The following is a 20,829-nucleotide window of genomic DNA, read 5'->3' on the forward strand; positions in this document are numbered from 1 at the left end:
TATTTGGCCAATTTTAGCTAAAAATGTGTATATTTCATTGATTTTATATGCATATTAAGCATACGTCATATTTTTCTAAAAATTTGACATTTTTCTTTCTTAACCTGTATATTTCAACTAATATTTAATATATAACTCAAAATTATCAATGAAGATATTTATTGTCATCGTCATATTCATCTTCTATCGAATAATCGTCGTAACATTTGAAATAGAAAATCTTAAGAAAGTATTGGTGGTTCGATGCAATAACTTAACAGGTATTAGAAAATGTACGTTTTTCATAATTTAAAAAAAATACTGAAAAAGTATTTTTAATTTTATTTTCAGCTTAATAAGATATCAAAATGCCAACCTTTAGTTATAAAGTTTTTATGTGTATTATTAATTTATTAACAACATCTATTGTATTTTATTTTTGGAATTCAGAATAATATTTAAGCATATTTATTAATTTTTTTGCATATTTAACATTTCTAATGCGTATTTTTGCGATTTTCCGTGCATATTTGCATGCATACTTTACCTTTTTTAGCTCCTACAACCGTCGAGCCCTAATAATAACAGTAGCGATAACAACAGAAATACGTGATAATGGGATAGTTACCAGGTCGTCACGGCGGTGGTAGCCACGTGTTTCGCAAACGGTGTACAGCTTGGACGCGCGTACCACGGACAATCCGAACTTGCCGCGGCCGGGCTCGTCGTCCGCGGCCGCCGCGAAGTTGGACGACTCGCGGCGCGACGTTGACGGCTGGCCGACGACGCAGCACGCGGTGGCCGTGGTCGCCGCGTAGTTGAAGTAAAACGTCGCGGTGGCCGTGGTGACGAAGGCCACGGCGAACAGCATCGCCGCAACGTTCTTCCACGTCTTCTTCATGTGCACGAAAGCAGCGGCGGTCGTCGTGGACGGTCGTCGGTTCCTGTTGTTGTTACATCGTCCCGTCGCCGGCGACGACGACAACGGTTGTAGCTTGCGACTGCTCACGCCGCCGCTGTCGCCGTTGCCGGTGCTGCCGGTGTTGTTGCCGCCGCTGCAGCCGCCGTCGACGATGATGAAACTGCTGCAGCTGTACCGACCGCCGGTCATGTCGTCTTCATCGGCGCCCCGGTGACGACGGTCTGGATACCGATCGTGACGAACGGCGGCGGTGTCCGGAGCTCACGTGATCGGGGTGGGCTACCGAGCGATGGCGATGGTGACGACGGCCGTTGCGGTGACGCGACCGTGACATGACTGGCGGACGCTCGACCGGTGTTCTTCACCTGAAACACACGTCAAGAACACAACGTAAACACTCGTCGGTCGTGCGGACAAACCGTTCCGCAGGTAACAGGTCAAGTAGGCGCAGGCAACGCACACAGCGTGGTGGGAGGGGGCGTCGCGGGTAGGTGCGCGCCGTCGGCCGATCATTTATGCACAGCCGTACAGCGCTGCCGGGCACGTCCGGCTGGCCCATCCAATCCAAGAGACTTCAATCGAAATCTTGACCTATCGTCCGGCGACCGTATAGCCGTCCGGAACGCGTCACGACAATCTTAAGCCACCCGAACTACACAGTTTCATCGGCAAATACGTTCTTTTCGGTAGTAAACACGTACGAGGAATCGGGCCGCGCGTCGACTCCCCGCAGCTCGATTTATTCACGCAAATCGAACAACGTGCGAAGAAATATAAAAATATATTTTCATTGTTTAATGAACGCGCACGTCATGATAAGACGATAAAAATCTTTACGACTCGATGATGTTCACAGATATTATTGAATGGAACGACTTCGAGATCAGTTCGTTCGGAATTTTATGGGAAATTTTGAAAACGGAAGAGGGTGAGTGGGCAAATTCTGCAGGAGATTATCGATTCGAAGACGTGAAGAGGAAGTTATGTATTGTATTCCTATTGCATATTGTAACTTGTGGTAATGTGCTGAATTAGGTGACGATCTTGGCTCAGATGGAATGATACTTGCATAAACGGGGAGGACAATTTGATACAGGTAGATAGTTCACAATTATCTTTATATAGCTACACTTTCTTTACATAGTATTTCTGTCTAGTGATAGAAATGGGATTGAGATGTGTTGAAATTCTAGTAGCCAGGGGGTAGTATTGTAAAAAGGAAGTAAAATTTGTCGTAGATAAATGTATGTTTTAAGAACATCGTCTACGAATATCATAATAACTAGGTCCTACGGAGTGCATATTATTATTATAATCAATCATAATAATAATATATGGCGTATACCACAATCCGATAATATTTTAAATATATGTCTCATATACACACCGATCGAGACGACGCTAAAATACGTCGTAAATATCGCAAACAGCCTTACTACGACGTTCGACAATTTAGTAACAACAGTTTTTTTTTTACTATAAAGTATTTAAACGATTTTAAGAATAAATCTTGAAAACCACAATAAAACGAGGAACGTTCGAATATTAACCACGCGTCCGGTTGGATATAATATCACATTATTGACCGTTTTTATCAAACTCAAATACTAAACAAAAGTCACATATCACACGTTGAGTCTCTATTGACTCAAAATCGTCCTTCTTTGCTACAGACCGAACATAATTCCCTTTAAAAATGTGACATCAATATCTAACAAAAACTGATCGGAATTAAACAAAGTAATAGAAATAACTTATCATAATAATAAAATGTCGTCTGTTATCACAGTTGTGTGAGTTGTGACAATTCGTTTTCAAAACATGCAACGCCACGTACCGCACAAACGTCGTTAACGATCTAGGGGAAAGGAAACATATAAGGAGGATACAGAGCGCACTCGGATTATAAAATAATAGTAATACGGTAACACGGCGTATTATCATTGTAACTAAGAAATCCGTTGTAAGGATATTAAATGTACGCGTGTAGTCAACGGCAACCGTCGGTTGTTTACGGTTCGATAAAATAGTGATTATATGTATTTAATTTTTTCTCGACTCTTACCAGTGGTATTCGGATACGCGTCATAATCGAACGAAACCCGCGGAACGCGATGAAAAAAATTTAAAAAGACGAAAATCGAAAGAAAAAACCGTCAATCCCAGCTGCTGGCCTGGTGATTTCCGCGAAAAGTACTCGTATTTATAATATTATGATAGGTTTGCCGAACCAAGACGGTCCTAGGCGACGGGAAATCGCGGAAAAAAACGTTGCAGTTCCGCAGCAACAAAAAACCATACACTTTCGCCAGCCAACCCCAAGCGCTATCCATACGTGAACAAATGGATCGAGAGAAGTGAGTGTTTGACTGTAAAAATACCTTAAATGTTGTGTACTGCGACGCATTTGACTCGTATAATAACTAAAGTGTGTACTGTGTAACTAACGTAATCGTGCAAACGCGGTTACAAGGGGAAGGGGGCTATGGAGGCTGAAAATAGATACTTAAAATATTTCAAAGATAATTAAGATAATCTTTAAAAAATTAGGAATTTGTGATAATTGTAATTATTTACACAATCCTCAATAGTCTTAACCTAAAAATATGAAAATAGAGGATTGGTCAAATCAATTTGCAAATAAACTGATTTTTTTTCAACTACTAAATATTTTGTACTTTTGCCTGTATTATTATATAACGTATGCAATAAATGGTAATTTTATTATTAAAGTTTTTTATTATTATTTTATAATATACAACATGATTATTATTTTATCTACTTTAAAAACTTAAACTTAATGCCTATGACTTTACGTAGTCGAGTACAATTATTTCGTTCAGCCCCTCACGTTTTTTTCATTTCTAGATCCACGCCTGTAAGCGTACATTACAATATTTTTCATTAGGTATCACGATAATTGTTACTTACATTAACAAATATCGTAGCATCGGTTTTTATACTTAAAATATACAGAACAATTCATATAATAACCTACGATAAATCAATTTTCGGGAGATACTGCATGTTTATATTTAATAGTAGATTACTTACGTTACAGGCTACAAACGATTAATTAAAATTGAATTTATAGTATGAAAATTTACAAATTTTAAGCCCAGATACTCGTATACCGTAGTATGCGTTTCAAATGATGCGAATGAGGACTGACATATCGTAAATATATATCCGGCCGAGATAATATGCGTTTATTTTTAAACGGAATTGTTTCTTCTAAAAAAAAAACATTCCACAGGGTTAATTATATTATATCTCGGTGATTATATTATCGTGATTATTTGATTACATTATTATATACAATATGCATTACTGCCATGATCCTCGGATGGTCATCAATCCGAGGACTATGGTTCGAAGAAATAGACTAACCAGTGACCGATCAACTTTTTTGTAACGCCATGCTATGCTCTGTTAACCATATCGTTATTACCACCGTTTCAGGTATTGTGCACCATAATTATTATATAAACATTGCAAAATGATCGTTCATTTATGCTCGCATCCGAGATCGAAAAGTGGTTAAAATAGCGTATTTAGACTCTCCATACATGACTAGCAATCGATAGAATGAAGAAATTTAATAGAAAAATATCCGTAAAAATATCCGACATTAACAAGTATTAAAAAAAACTCATTCATGCAATTGTATATTCTCCCTTATACATCTAATGTTTTACTAGTTTTACTAGACCGTATTTTTTTCCGAACCACATGAAAAAGGACCTTTTTTAGTTGAATAAAAATAAAATAAATAATCACCGCATTGACTATGTTCTTCAAACTTAGCACGCAAACGGGTTATTAATTATTCAAACTTTCCAAAACATAAAACATTCGTTCGTTTTTTTTGATAATATCGCAATACGCCGTTCGCTTCATCAACTTTTTGAAAATATAAATTCGGGTCAATTACGGTAAAAAATGTTTTTCTTTTTAAAGTATGAGCAAACAATTGGGTTACACGAACATCATGTACGACAAAAGAGTGGTCAGAGGCAGTAATTTTTCCAACAAAACATTTGTAAGTTATTCGTTATTAAATATTATAATCACTTTTACTTAATACAGCGTTTAATTAAACTTATTATATAACTGAAAAATGTAGCGTCCATTGAATTGTATATTTTACAGTCAATCAAAGAATCGCCCACAGCCCGTAAAGCAGAAGCTCATCGACGCGCGGTTGCTAGAAAAAAAGCAATAGACCAACAAACAAGAGCATTGCGACTACACTTGGGAACACCGAAAATGACTAAACCCCGCCAGTTTGTACAAACTGACACATACTTAGAAGAAGTGAGCCAGTCATTCGAGATCTTCATGAAATACTTAACTTTCATAAATTGTGATTTTTATATAATTTTTCGGTATATTTAAAAATATCCGTGTTTACATACTTTTAAACATTTAAAAAATACATTTTATAATTATGAAATCCGTTAATACATGTATACATTTATTTTTTGACATTTCAATATATGATAAAATTATAATTAGGTGATTTTGCATTAAGTGTACTGTTATATACGTTCTATAGTTGTACGAGCAACCGCAGTCCGAGACTTTTGGGGCTCAAACTGAATTCGACGAGGCAATATTTGCAAACTCGGTAAGAGAGATGCACACAGGCACGGACGCGTCTACGCAAGTATACGAAATGGAAGTAAGCCATAGGCTAAACTAAATTATGACCCGACAAACATAACATTTCGGTTTTCATGGGTCGTTTTGATATTTTATTCTGTTGTAATGTTTCACCCGATCACTACTGACCGCAATAATACAGATCTGAAATATTGATTAGATTGGCTATGTTCTCCAAACAAATAATATACGTTATAACGTACTATTAAATACGTACACGATATAAATAATAATAAATTCACAGACTATTTCTATGGTTTCTGTTACAAAATAATACTCTACGCAATATTGATTTAGTTGTTCGACTTCGATACGGAAATTACGCCAATTATCGAAACCATGATCGCCGACATCTTTCGACAAGCATTAAATGAAATACTGTACGAAGACGAGCTGGCTGCTAGATCACGACAACAAAGAATCTTATATTTCAAACACACTACTGAAGATATAGGAAAGTCAAGATTAGAGAGAGAAGACGAAAGGATAAGTAAAATAATTGTAGGTGTTGCTTATGTTATATTATATATTTTTTCCCTTTCCTGCTGATTAATTTTAATAATAATATACTTCTTATTTCACTACGTATGATTTATAAATATTGATTCAAGAAATTCACAAGTCCTTTATAATATTTATAGGAAACACTCACTTGAAAAGCACCTTTAATGTCATAAGTGGGAATTAAAAAAAAAAACATCTAATAACCCATTTCCCCCTCCCCTCATTTACGACTAACTAAGGTTAATGGGCACCAGTATAAAATTCGTATATGCTGAAACCGTGGGAAGTTCCAGCGTTTTATTTTCTACTTATTTATTTATTTGTATGTCTTTACAATGAGTGATAGTACTAAAATATTTCTTTATTAGATAACAGGTTAAATTGAACTATTGTTATTATTATAACTAATATAGATAAACATTTTAAGGCATAGACATAGCAACACAACAAATATCAGACGAAATATCACATTAAATTAAGTTAAATTCGGTTAGTTTAGAAATCTATATACCAAGAATTTAATTAAACCACTGCCTTAGAGGTTACTCTGATGAAGTCTTCTAAATTACTAACGTATGTTCTTGATTGGCAATCCAGAATTAAATGTTACATTTATTGTATACTTGCCTCTTATTTATTTTTATCGTTCTTTTAAAAATGTGCATTATGCCTGAAATCTATAGCACTTTATGTTTTACTTCATATATACTACTAGCACTGGCCATAAGAAAATTGCTGCACAAAACGAATGTATAAGTGCTATTGCCAGTCAACTGAACAAAACTAAACCTTAAACACTATACACGTTTATCAGCTAAAATTTCGACATATATACCCACACCATGCACAAAAAGGGAAATATTTATACTTTTCTTTTAATCATACAATTTTACTTTAATTATTTCTCTGTTGAACAAAAGTGCATTTTATTTGATTTTATTTTTTTTTTTTTGGTTAACAATTATCGAACTATTGAGTGCAAGAGAAATTATATTGTAAACGGTAACTTCAAATTTAAATTATTTATTTGATATATTTTAGTAAATGTTTTAAGTATTTTAAGCTCATAACTCGTTCCAAAGACAATAAATGATGAAACAGAAAACATTTAAGACAAATGTTAGACAACTTTTGGAATATATAAAAAAATATATAAAAAACGGCACTCAAGTTATTAATATAAGAAAACTATAAATAGACGATCAATCTGAAAATAAATGTATTTAGATATATTTTTTAAATATATTATATTGAACATGATTAAGATTTTAATTTTTATATACTCAATTATACCCACTAAATCAACTGTACTTTAATTTATTTCGACTTCTTATAACCATTCATAGTAAAAATAAATCATGTACTTGAAATAATTTTAATTATGTATAATATGAAATAAAATTCAATATATAATTATATATTTATTTACTATTAATAGTAAATTATTAATTAACAGTCAATTAATATTTTTTGTAGGCTTATCACACTCCATTGTTAGATGGAGGAAAAAAATATGAAAAAATTCAAATTTTCAATATGTCATCAAGAAATGGGATTGATTTTTTACCAAGAGTATCTCAATATCCAAAACAAAATGGATCTACCGGTAATATAGCTCAACTAGAAAGTAAGTGTATTCATTTTTTATTTAACTAGATACTATACTTTCATTAATCTTTATACGTCCAACAACAGATTTAGAATTCGTTTCCTGGCTGATGAAAAAACTTCAATGTAAAAAAATAAAAACATTAAGGTCAAAGACATTATGAAATATAAAAGTAATTTTCATATGTTATTTCATGATTTACGCCGTAAGTAGTCTATATAATTCTATAAATAGTAAATATTTTCTGTAAGCAATCCAGTGTTTAATTAATTTTGTGTTTGAAAAACATTACAACAACAATACATTTAATGATAAATTTTTTTAATAATTATGCATAATGTGTGAAAAATATGGAATTTTGACAAATCTCATCGGTTATACCTCACAAACCTGGCTCAAGGGGTAGGTGATTTAAGCCCACGCCTAGGGTGGCATTTAACATTTTTATATTATAAATAATTTAAAAAAAAGATTACAATTAAGAGTACATACTCATATCAAATTTTGTGTAGTAAAAAATTAGACTCTATAAGCTTTTTTATTTTATTTAAATTAGTAGTGATTTACTTGTCTTAAAATGTATTAATCTAATAAATTGTTGACTTTACATAACTAAATATAATGAACTCAGAATTGAATCTATTATAGTATTGTTAATGTAAAAAAAATATTTGAAGTAGTAAATATGTATATTTGTATAATATGTATATTTTTACATGTAAAGCCTATGTGTGATTAATTATTTAAACTGGACCTGCTACCATATAATTCATTAATCGTCTTTCCACTGTTATAAAATATTAATTAGGTACCTTATTAATTAGGTAATTTATTCATATTAATATTATATTTTGTAGAAACACAAACCAAAAGCCACGATCACAATTCTTGAAGCGAAATCTCATCAACGCACAAGTAAAATTTCAAAATTTTTATATTGGTAATATGACCAGTCTTCTAATTGCATTCTTTTTTTTTTCTAGTAAAATTAGTTGACAACTACATTAAAATCTACAAGTCTATCTTTATGAACATTGAACATTAAATCGTTTAGTCTTGACTCAGTTCTGTAGAGCTCATATAATTGTTTAACCTTAAGATCGAAAATGACCTTTCAGTGGTCGCAGTAAAAACTAGAAGCACACAAATATTTATAAGAGGATTTTTATGCTTGAAAAAATTGTTTATTTAATACTTAATTAATTATTCAACTATATACTATACAGTATACATGTTGATGTCTGATATCTAAGTAATTTATAATACTACAAAAAAAGTTCAATACTTTAAACGGTGGGTGCTTTGGCCCCTAAACACACCCTCTAAATACGCCACTGGCTTTGAAGTTGATGTTACATTCTTTCACGTGCTACCCTTATGATCTGAATACACTTTGAGAGATAAATTATGCATAATAAAAACTAGACTGATCAAAGGCAATCATTTTACAAAAAAAAAAAAAAATCGCAACTAATGTTTTTAAATACATTTTCATTTCACATGATATTTTAACGTTTTATACGTTCAGAGTAAAACCTGATTTAGCATTTAATACAAAATTATTTGTTGTGAAAACTAAGAAAATACAATTTGCATTTTTTCAATATAATTACTCATTGGTTATAATAATAATAATAATAATAATAATAATTATATTTATATAATATTAAAAAAATATCACTTTTTTCGTTGTTTGGGCGAAGAAATGTACATCAATCACTAAATCAGCTTTCACACAGTACAAATATAAAGCTTAAATATTATAAAATTTAAAATGTACTTATTATTATTTTTTTGCCACTGATCGTGTCCTGCAGAATGTACGTCTTCATCGTGCACTTTGACTAATAGCATAATGCGACGTGAAAGTTAACCTACAAAGGCCGTATATTTTGGGTTTAAACATTTAAAATCTATTTTTATGATTCTAACGAAATATTTTTATGAACTAATTAAATAAAGCCATTATTCCAGTTAATGTGTCGAGTCTGCTTTATTTTATGTGCGTATAATATACACTATAAATAATGTATAAATATGATAATGTAATTTAATGTATAAATATGAAAGCAATAAAGATAAAGACAAAATGTAATATGATGTATATAATTATAATTATCCTCATTTCTTACATAGCTAAAATATATTGTCAAAGAATAAAAATATAAAACTAATCTTAATGAATTTTTAGACACTACCATAATAAATTTATTACATAAACGACAAAAAAATACTCAGCATATGATAATGAAAAATAATACAAATATTAACTAAAACATTATAAATCACTTGGTGTAAAAAATTTTTAAAATTTTAAAACTGAGGATATTCAACAACGTTTTAGAAGTATGTACAAAGAATCAAGTGTTTAAAGAGAAATAGGAGTGGAATGTTTATTAAACAATGATGAATTATATTGAGTCACTTTTTTTAAAACATATAACTCTAAGTTACAAAATATATATATAATATTAATGATGGAATGTATTACGCGTTCTAAGTATAATCTAAAATAATTGAAATTATAATAAATGTTTAGTATACTATAGACCAGGGTGGTCCAACCTGTGGCACGTCTTTTTTTTTTTGGCCCTCCTCCATATAAGACTTAAATTAAAAAAAAAAGTCACTATAATGTTATAACAAAATTGTCATATAATTATATACATTTATGTTTTCTACCATAAAACGTAGGTATACGTGCAATGAGTGACGTCTGAAACCACGATCGGATTCAGCTCACTACGTACGTATGTAGGTATCGTATTTTTATAGCGGCCCCAGCAAATCTGATTCTTTGTGGTGGGAGATCGTGGAATTCATTATTATTATTATAGTCATTATTAGGCGGCGATTATTGACTGCAGATTTTGTTTTTTTTGTTTTTTTATCTGTTTTATTACACAATCTGTAAATATATTATTTTTACAATAAGTGTAAGTGTTGTAGTAGATTTATATAAGAAGACTGAAGACTTGAGCGAAGAACCCATCCAGTGATGGGACTTCTTTGGAGTTGCGGATGGGTTTTATTCAGTCAGGAGGTCCCGACACCATTTTCGTTTCAAACGTCGTCCAGGGTTACCTGGAATGCTGAGGGTGGATAAGTTTGAGATTAGAGGATTACGACTGCAGATTTTACTGGAAAATAATATAGTTTATTTTTTTTTTTTTTACGGCCTTTAGTGTTTTTATGAAAGCGTAAATTGGACCGTCAACTACAAAAGGTTGGACCACCTTGCTATAGACAATGCACTAAACATTAAAATCAAAAAATCTTAACTATTTACTATTTTTAATAACTATATATAGGGGGTTTCGAAAAGGACGCAGGATTTAAATCTGCTATAAATTAAATGTATTTCTTTTAATAAACATAACAAATATATCATTCTCTTCGGGAGAAGTTAAGGTTTAAGAGTGAAAAACAATATCAGGAATATGACTCTTCCTACTAGTCCTACAGGTGATTATTATAATTATTCTTTTCATAAAATTTACCATCACTGGATATCACATTCCCCTATCAAGTTCATTGAGGACACAACGAATTTATTGCTTAAGTTCCAAGACATTTCGAACTTTGTTCTGGTAAACTCGTGACTTAGTGTATCCATAAAAGAAAAAATTACACGATGTCAAGTCGCAAGATTGAGGTGGGTAGCTTTGGCCACGCAACGAAATTTGTTTATCCTGGAACTTCTCACTCAGTAAAGGGATTGTTTCTCTTGAAGTGTAACAAGTTGAAACCAAACATTTTTTATGTTTATTTGGTTCAAATAAAGCCAAAGAAAATTACTGAGCTCAGTAGGTATTTTTGTATGGTTACAACAAGACTGCGCAACTTGTTACACTTCATATAGTCATTTTCACATCCATCAGTTTTTAATTATTATAGTATAAATTGTTTTATCAACCTTAGGATGATTAAAATTGATTTTTATGTCTATGTAATCATTGTTTTCTATATATATATATATATATATATATATGTATATGCTCAATTTACATTAGTAATTATCGAACATTTTCAAAAATATAATTTACTACTAATCTACTTATAAGTATAAGTCATAAAAATAGCAAAATAAATGTAATTCAAACGAAAAGGAATTTATGTATACATAGTATACACATAAAATATTTGCTTTTACAATTATATTATTTACAATAATTTACTAGAAATATTTTTTATTCAATATTTGAGTACATGATATTTCACTTTGACCGGATACACATGAACAAATGGACTTTTCGGTGATACAAATGAGTATAGTATACCTATATAGGTATAATACAGTGATTATTATTTCAGATACTGATTAGTATAATGGGTGAATTGTTTTCGTCAATGGGTCTCACAAATAGCGAGGACGGATAATTTGCACGCAGATTACATAATACAAATTGGCGTGGGAAAAAATGTATATGCAATGCTTTCAAAGACCTTGTATGTACGAGTATGTGTTAGCTGCACACTAATTTTCCAGGATTTTATGATATCTTACCACCGCGTCACATTACGGCCTACACGATTATGTGAACAAGTGATGTATCAAAGGATTGTGACGGGGATGAAGTTCTTTGTATAAAAACGCTATACCGGCTTAACCGTACAAATTTAGGATAAATGTATACTGAAGATCCATTATGTATTCGTCAACATGAAAACAGTAGGAATTAAGTCCAAATTACAACCAAAAAAACGATTCCGAGAGGAGATTTACCCTCCATTCATAATAAATATCAGCTGTTTTAATTTAATAGAATTAAATTAAAGTACTCTTGTCAACTAAAATAAATTAATTTTTCAAATATATTGTTTGTCTTAAAGAAACAAGATTTCCTATAAAATGTATAATAGATAGAAAAGTACTAGTATTCGGGGGGACTCAGTAGTGCTAAATAATCTAGATATGGTATCAAAGATAATTGGAATAAAAGGATAAAGGGATTATAATACAGTGAAACCTCTCTTAACGGACATCTCTAAATAGTGGACACCTCCGAATAGTGGACGTTTTTATGGGAACGGGGACATTTTCACTATATTCATATAGGAAAACTCTAAATAACGGACACTTTTATGGCATTTTGATTTTGACAATTTTTATCGTAAATATAGAATAATCGTTGAATGCCAACTTAATCTAATCTTACTACTATGTATTATAAATTATTATACAATTATAGTTTATCTTATATGTCCATTGATCCATCGCGTCAATGAAACATTTTTCTGGATTATGTTCTGTGAAGTTATATGGCTATATAAATTGCCATTACTTTACTTGCAACATCATGTTCAGTAGAAAAATCTTTCAGGTAACATTTTCTATATTATATTTTTCATTTTTTATTCGGTATATTATTCTTATAAAATTGTCATTATATTTTTAGTACATTACGTCGTTTGGCTGAGAAACAGAATGGGAAATGAAAGGTTAAGTAGTTTAGGTCTGATTAATATTCATCGACAAAGATACAAAACTAAGGAATTTTTTTAACAGCAATTAGAATGTATTATTGAAAAGTTTAGATTGAGTTCTAGGCAGTTAGCATTGATTTTCAATAATTAATATATATATTATACAATATATTAATGTAAACAATAATATACATTTTTATTAGAAGAAATAAATAAAATGAGTTATGTTTTAAATATATTTTGTTATACCCATCATTGATGATAAATAATATGTCATTTTATTAGTGTTAGGGGGTGTGAGGGGCAAAGCCTCCTCCCCTCACAGCTTATATTGACACTAAAAATATTTTGCACCTAGTGAGCTACATCTCTGCGGGCGTGCCTGCGAGGGGCAGCTCCTCGAGGAGGGCTCCCACTGAATAGTGGACACCTCTAAATAACGAACAAAATTATGGCGACCAAGAGTGTTCAGTATTTAGAGGTTTCACTGTACTTATAAAGATTCTATTTTCAAAATCAATCGAACGTTACGTTCAGAACAAAGAACACCTAATTCCTAGTTGGTACGTGCGATAGACAAAAATCATGAATCACATTCAAATAAAACGTATAAGTCGTTTAGTATACAACACATAATTACTCTTTACTATATCGTATAAAAATTAAATTGCTAATAAACAAAAAACCTTTATAATTTAAAGTTTAAAGTTGATTAACTAGGACAGTGGTTCCCAAACTGTAAGGCACGGCTCCCTAAGAAAAAGTAAGGAAAATATTTATATTGTATTTATATTGTATATTGCACTAACTTTATTATTCTATTGACAATAACTGAAATAATAAAAAATGTTTTATTAGGAGGCACGACTAATTTTAGTTTAGGTATGCATTCCCCAAAAAAATGTGGAAACTTTTGCACTAGGCAATTTTAACGTCTAAAGCAAAATTAATTTAAGATCTAGGCCGGCAATCTCTTCGTAGAAAAGAACCATATTTTTAAAATTTACAAAACTATGATGTCTAGGAATCTACACAGGTTTGAACTATCTTTTTTTTACTTTTTTTATTCATAGCTGTATAATACAGCCTATATTACTGTACTATAATCAATAACACTATATCTATATTATAATGAATGTATTAAAATATTAAAATAACTATTGTAGTATTAAAAGGGACATATATATTTTATTAAGAAATTTCATTAAGCATAAGTCTTAAATTTAAAAAATATTAAAAAATGTATTTTATTGACATTTAGCGAGTTAGGTCCATTTATGGTTCGAAGGTATAACTCCTTTTTCCCTTTTCAGATTTCCAATATATATTTTCAAAACCATTTTTACAAGAAATTAACATCATTAAATCCATAATAATGTTATAATACAAAAAAATAAAATATATATATAAATAATAAATTATACCATAATCAAAAAAAAAAAAAAAATTAAAATCGAATTTTAATTTATATTTTACAGTACTTGATAATATTGCATTTTCCAAAAAGCCACCGATTGCATGCTAAGGAGCTGCATGCGGCATTGAGGCCGAAGTTTCTTAGCACTAGACGATTCGAACGTGCGCGTCCGTGTTTCAAAATCGTGCTTCATTTTCACTCTGGACAATTTGTGTGCATTTACCAAAAAAAAAAAGACGAAACCGAGTTGGTCCATTTTAAAAATTTAAAAAAAAAACCGGCTATAGGTAATTTCCAGGTAACAATTATGACCCCTCATAGCTACCCAGAAAAATTCATGAAATATATAGACACTTTAATAACTTAAGTGTAACAGTCTTAATTAAATGTAACTTTAAAAAAAAATTACGTCTTGTCTACTACAAAAGATAAATTATAAATTAACGTAAATAAGCAATGCACAATCACGGCGTTTAAATCGTCCATGTTTATTGAAGCGACAAAAATACGTATACACTGGAATTAAAATAGGAAAAATAATGATAAATTGTAATTGAAATTCGCGATCAAACGCTCAAAATGACGCCATGTCCTAACTGAATTAAATAAAACAAACTGCTACAAAGTACAAATATGTTCGAACTGGTAATACGATTATGTGCGATGCGTGCGATACAGGCAACGCACAAAATAGAACATGTTCTACCTTTTAGCGCAACATTCTGCGGCAAAATTAAATTTCATAAATACATAATAATCACATATACTCGTATTCATATAAAATTTGTATTTTTTGTGTTTAAAAATGGATCCATTTATTTTTTTGAAATACAAAGAACAACAATACTTTGGAATAAATATAAAGATCGGATAGTAGTAGATCATGAATAAGATTCTCTAGCCAAAGAAATTGGATTGAATATACTGAATTTCGTTTGCGCTTTTTTTTTTTTTTTAACTTAAACCGCTAATTTTTACAACCAACATCTTCCGTTGTTCAATGGTTAATGTTCACCACCGAAATTTTACGACTTTTATCGCACGATAAAAAAAGTCGACATGCGCGATTCGACGCGGCCACGCTACCGAACGAGCTCGGATTTTTCTGTGTGAATACAACCCACATAAACTGTTTAATTTTTAGCGATTAATCGCGACGTCTTTAAAACACAGACACGCGCGTTTAAATCGCATAAAGTGTAATGCACTTAAACTAACAAAATAAGATAAGGGAATAAAAATTAAAAATAAACAATTGTGGTACTATGATTATCTTATAATAGAAGTATATTTACAATTCATTGTACTCGTGATATTTATAACATTTTTATATTATTAAACTTACGAAGAATTAGAATATAGTATCCCATATATTTTTTTAGTAAAAACAGGACAGAAAAAAAATATTTATCATTTTGATTATACCATAAGCAAATTTTATTTTAATAATTATTAACAGAATGACGTTCTATTGTGGAACAAAAAATTTAAATTAATTAACTACATTTATTCACAACTAACATATTTTTATTATAAATCATTTTTTTTTATATATATAAAAAAGTATCTATGTAAAAAAAATGGTCGACGATTATTATAGTATTGAAATAATGAACTATTAAAAGTAATTTTGTTGTAGAGCTGATATTGGGGTGTTTATTTATTATAATACATTAGGTTAATACATCGTTCACTGCAATAGGTATTTTTATATTTTAAATATTTCATTAGTGTAGTTATCTATCCTGATAAACTATTCAACTCCGATTCCGTTTAACGTCAAACATTCAATATTCATCTATACCTGTGTATATAAAATCCAAATACCACTGATTCACTGATCGCTGTATCTCAAAAACTACTCAACGTTCGCACTTGAAATTAGAAATAGGGGTTTCTCTTATACTTTCACCAAGCAATAAGAAAGGATTTGTCAAAAATCACATTTTTAAGGGTGAAAACTAATTTGGACTAGACGTATAAACTTTTTTATTTTTCGGTTACCTAAGAAATATTTAATTTACTTTATACATTGAATTTAATAATAACTACTTAAGATTTATGTAAATTATTAAACAATATGAATCAATCAAAATCAATAACATTTGAATACATAAATATTTTATGCTTTTTTCAACCTAACATTTTTAGGTTAGGGATTTGTGTAAGTTTTTTTTATTCTAAAATAATAAAATATCCCCCTGGAGAGACCGGATAGTTCAACAATTTAAACATTAACAAAATATATAACTTATTCTTTAATTGAATTTTTGTTCATGATTTGAAAAAGACTACGTGAAATGGCTAGTTATAATTTTTCACTTCACGAATGTATAATCATTTATTATTATATACTAACATAAAATAACAAATTATTTCACTGCGAAAGAATCGTATAATACATTAAATTCATTGTTGGATTAAAAATATCAATTTTTACTATAAATGAATACAATTAATTCTGCATTAAACGTATTCATCGTTTATATTTACAGAAGCTAGATATAAAATATATAGCTAATAAAAATTACAGAATGAACATCTGTTTTATAAAAAAATAAATAGTTTTGTGAAAAGACACTTTAAAAATATTTTAAAGTTTAGACCTATATTTTGTCTGGATCGCGACTTTACATGTGTATTAATATATTGTTTTCGTAGTGTAGAGTATTTCGTGCGTCAAGGTAACCAACACAGTACTTAGTGAAAAACGAGAGCAATGTCTAAATCGAATTTTAATTGATTTTAATAATCCTATAAACAATCAACTAAAAATATTATTTTGAAACATTAAGACGAAATCAGTGCCCAAAATTGTTATATTTTACCATTATATATACTTATACATACAATCACACTCTATTATATAACATCATGTATTCAACTAATTGTATATGATCATTTTTAATTTAACCTGCTATTTTTATTATTCATTAATTGTGCTTATTTAATCCTCTAAGAGTGTTTCGATTAACGATATCACTTTTTTAATATAATGTACATGTGTACATCGCATATAACTTTACATGATGTAAGCCACGTAATAAATAATTACTTGTAAATAACTAAATTAAATTGTTAAGTTAATATTTGTATTTATATATTTTGAATTAATTACATGAAATAAAAATACTAATAACTTTAATGTTTTATCATGTTGAACCAAATAATTATAAGCAAATTTAAATACCTTAAATACAATCAAATACTTTTATTTCTAATCATTTAATAACTATACATAGATTTATTAAAAAAATGTGGTTTTCATGTGGTATATTATTCGAATTTTATCGTTGAGGGTGTAAATAAATAACGAGTATATTAGATAAAATAATGATAATAATTTTTTATTATTAATATTTGTATTAATTTCGACTGTAAAAGGCATTAATTTTATAGACCACCCACGTTAGGTTAGGTTGTTAATTAGTTAAGATTAATATTATTTATAATCTAGGCATGTTGGTAAAAACGTCACTAAAATATCGGGTGATCACCTATCCATGAACCAAAAAACTAGACGTAACCTGAAACAGTCAATTGGCAACTGCTACTTAAACTGTTATACTACGAATGTATCATATCCCACCACACCATGCCCAAATATTTATTTTGTACTACCCATCAGTTTAATTGAGTTTAGGAATATGTAGAAAGACATTTTTTTAGATTTAGAACACATTAAAACGAAACTGTTTCTATGCTCGTTTCACAATATGAAACTGAACAACAATAAAGTTTTAACTATAATTCGAAATACTGTTGAATGAAAGTCTATTCAATGTGAAAAATCCAAAACACGTTTCAAACGTATGCACAACAGTAAATTAATATGATCATCGTTTTTTATACACTAATACAGTATTGAACCATTGCAAATCTGTTCACAAATGCCTGAAATTAAGGCCAACAGTAACTCGTTGATCAGAACAATCATAATACTCATAATGCGTAATCATCATATTAATACGCAATGAGTAAATAAAATAAAAATATAGAATTAATATTATTAATAGTGCACAGCTTTCAATAAAACAATAAAAAACCAACAGATCGGTTGAATTTTTCCGACCATAAAATATAACATCGTATACATAAATTATCGTAACCTACACATCGTAGTATTACTAAATTAACATTAGTCGATAATAGCAATAATGTATGTAGTGCATAACAGTTTAATTTATTTTATAACTATCTGTTTATACTAAATCAAAAAATACTTCGGTGAAAGTTATGTGTTCTTTAGCCAATCGGTTAATATCTTGTACATACTATCGCTAGAATGAGTTGAAATGTATATAATTTTATTTTAAATTCTCAGCAGCGTAAAAAAATATAATGGTTTTTCAGTAATGATATTAGATTCCGAGTGAACCGAGGAATGTATTGGTTATAAATACCATGGAAAGTTTTCTTTTTTAGTGTCTGTGTACTTAAACGATTTTGACCAGGAGTGTCTGTTGTTATTGTGTTACCAAATATAAATTAAAAAATAAGAAATGGGTTCTAGTAGATATTTTAGGAGGTAATTTGTTTAATATTTCAACAGTTTTTAAAATAACAGGGAAAAACTGAGAAAAAATGCTAAGACCTAAACATTTCAACTTAGATTTGAATTCTCATCACTAGGGCCTCGGAAGTTGCAAGAGTTGTATATTTTTCTGTATGCCTCTAATTTATAGCAGACAACGATAAAGATGAATATTATTACAAAAATTAAAAATTCATATTTTTGCATACATTGTCGATTTTAGAAAAAAAAATGCATATTTCTTAATTTTCATATTTGGCTTTATTTCCAAAAATAAATGAAGTTTACTTCTAATACCTATGATTATATTATTTTACTTTCAATTATTTAACGCACCATATAATCACTATATAGACTATTAATTTAACGGAACGTATTCAATTTTTTTTGTACTAACGTTATATAATTATGATATTATAATATATATAAAACTCGTTTATCTTGTGTCTATTTTATGGACGTTATCGTGCATGCCTTTAAAATTAGTTGTATCATTTAATTATATAGGCAAGTATACTTTTACCCGTCAGTTAACAGTTTTCTGTAAATTTTTGTATGTTATAAATGCATTCGTAGTCTGTAAAATAATTTTGTACATAAGTTTTTTTTAAAAATTTATTATACGTCGACAATTCCACATACTAATTAATTCTTTGTGGAATTTGACGAATCATTTTCTTTCAACAGACTGTACGACAGGAGCGGCTCGTCAGGAGAGACTTTGAGACCACGTCTCTTCTTAAAAAAAAAACAGCTACTTATAAATAGTTACTATTTAAAAATGTATAGAAATATTTTTATTTTTATTGAAAATATGTTATAGCGTTTTCTGTATTTATTATTATAAATTTAAGGCCACAAAATATAAAACCTATAAATAGCTATTTCGATGGAAACACTATTTTAGTAATTTCGACGACGGTCGCCGTTTCAGTGAAATTGACGTCCGATAGATTCAATCGTAACATGTAATGGTTTGGCTTGTTGGACGGAAGGGGCCGGGGAGAATAATCCGCGTATTATAGACGCTCTTGAAACTGGGTTCACGACAATTATTTCCGTGCCATTGTGCCGTCGTTAATCGATGTACACCGTCATCTGCGAATTTGAAGATAAAAAAAAATTGCCGAATTGAATTAATTCATAAAAAAGTTTACAATTAAATTAAGTTATAAATATTAACTGAATATTAAAATAAGTATGAAGTATAATTAATTTTCCAATAAAAGGGTTTTTCTAGTTCGTTATTGTGTGGAGTAAATGATAAATAATTTAAGTCTCCCCGGAATATTTACTACAAGCCGCTACTGCTGTAAAATTCTATTTTGTATCATATGATTTGTGAAGTTAAAGTGAATTACGAAAAACGATTTAAGGTTACTCAGCATATAAAAATGAATACAAATAAGCGGTTGTTAAATCATCTATATAATCAGATGAAGGTTTCAACTGTATAACAGTTTTTGTCTTCAAATACCTTCAAAAAGAATGAATTTTCTCAAAGATCTATGTAAATCAATAATGTGTGCTAATATTCCTCTTAATAAAATTAAGAATACTGAATTTCGATCTTTCTAAAAAAAAATGTTCCCTTAAAGATATCCCAAAAAAACGTGGTATAGTAATGAAAGCATTATACACAAAACTAATGAACGTTACATGTTTAACTTACGGAATGCATAGAAGAGCAGAAGAAATACGTAGTAATTTCCTAACGTAGGTAGATAAATTAATATCAAGGGTAAAAAAAGTGTTTTTAAAACTGTCGTCTC

General features: G+C 30.0%; 2 protein-coding genes across 5 annotated transcripts in view; one reads left to right on the forward strand and one right to left on the reverse strand.

Moving 5' to 3' along the window:
* LOC112679899 (galactosylgalactosylxylosylprotein 3-beta-glucuronosyltransferase S-like) overlaps positions 1–20,829 on the reverse strand; it is a 57,408-nt gene that overhangs the window by 17,425 nt on the left and 19,154 nt on the right. For all 4 annotated transcript variants that reach the window (XM_025549837.1, XM_025549839.1, XM_025549840.1 and 1 more), the window contains one exon: positions 608–1,266. In XM_025549837.1, coding sequence (XP_025405622.1) covers positions 608–1,090 — 483 coding nt within the window. In that variant the 5' untranslated portion in view covers positions 1,091–1,266. The remainder of the gene's footprint in view (positions 1–607; positions 1,267–20,829) is intronic.
* Positions 2,981–9,129, forward strand: LOC112679902 (radial spoke head protein 3 homolog). Its single transcript, XM_025549843.1, has 9 exons — positions 2,981–3,258; positions 4,862–4,943; positions 5,054–5,218; positions 5,460–5,585; positions 5,864–6,067; positions 7,547–7,697; positions 7,766–7,884; positions 8,537–8,594; positions 8,663–9,129. Exons 1-7 carry the CDS (start codon positions 3,245–3,247, stop codon positions 7,840–7,842), a joined length of 819 nt encoding a protein of 272 aa, XP_025405628.1. The 5' UTR covers positions 2,981–3,244; the 3' UTR covers positions 7,843–7,884; positions 8,537–8,594; positions 8,663–9,129.

This window comes from Sipha flava, unplaced genomic scaffold (genome assembly GCF_003268045.1).
Source record: "Sipha flava isolate LNK unplaced genomic scaffold, YSA_version1 170_pilon_pilon, whole genome shotgun sequence".
Classification (NCBI taxonomy): Eukaryota; Metazoa; Arthropoda; class Insecta; order Hemiptera; family Aphididae; genus Sipha; species Sipha flava.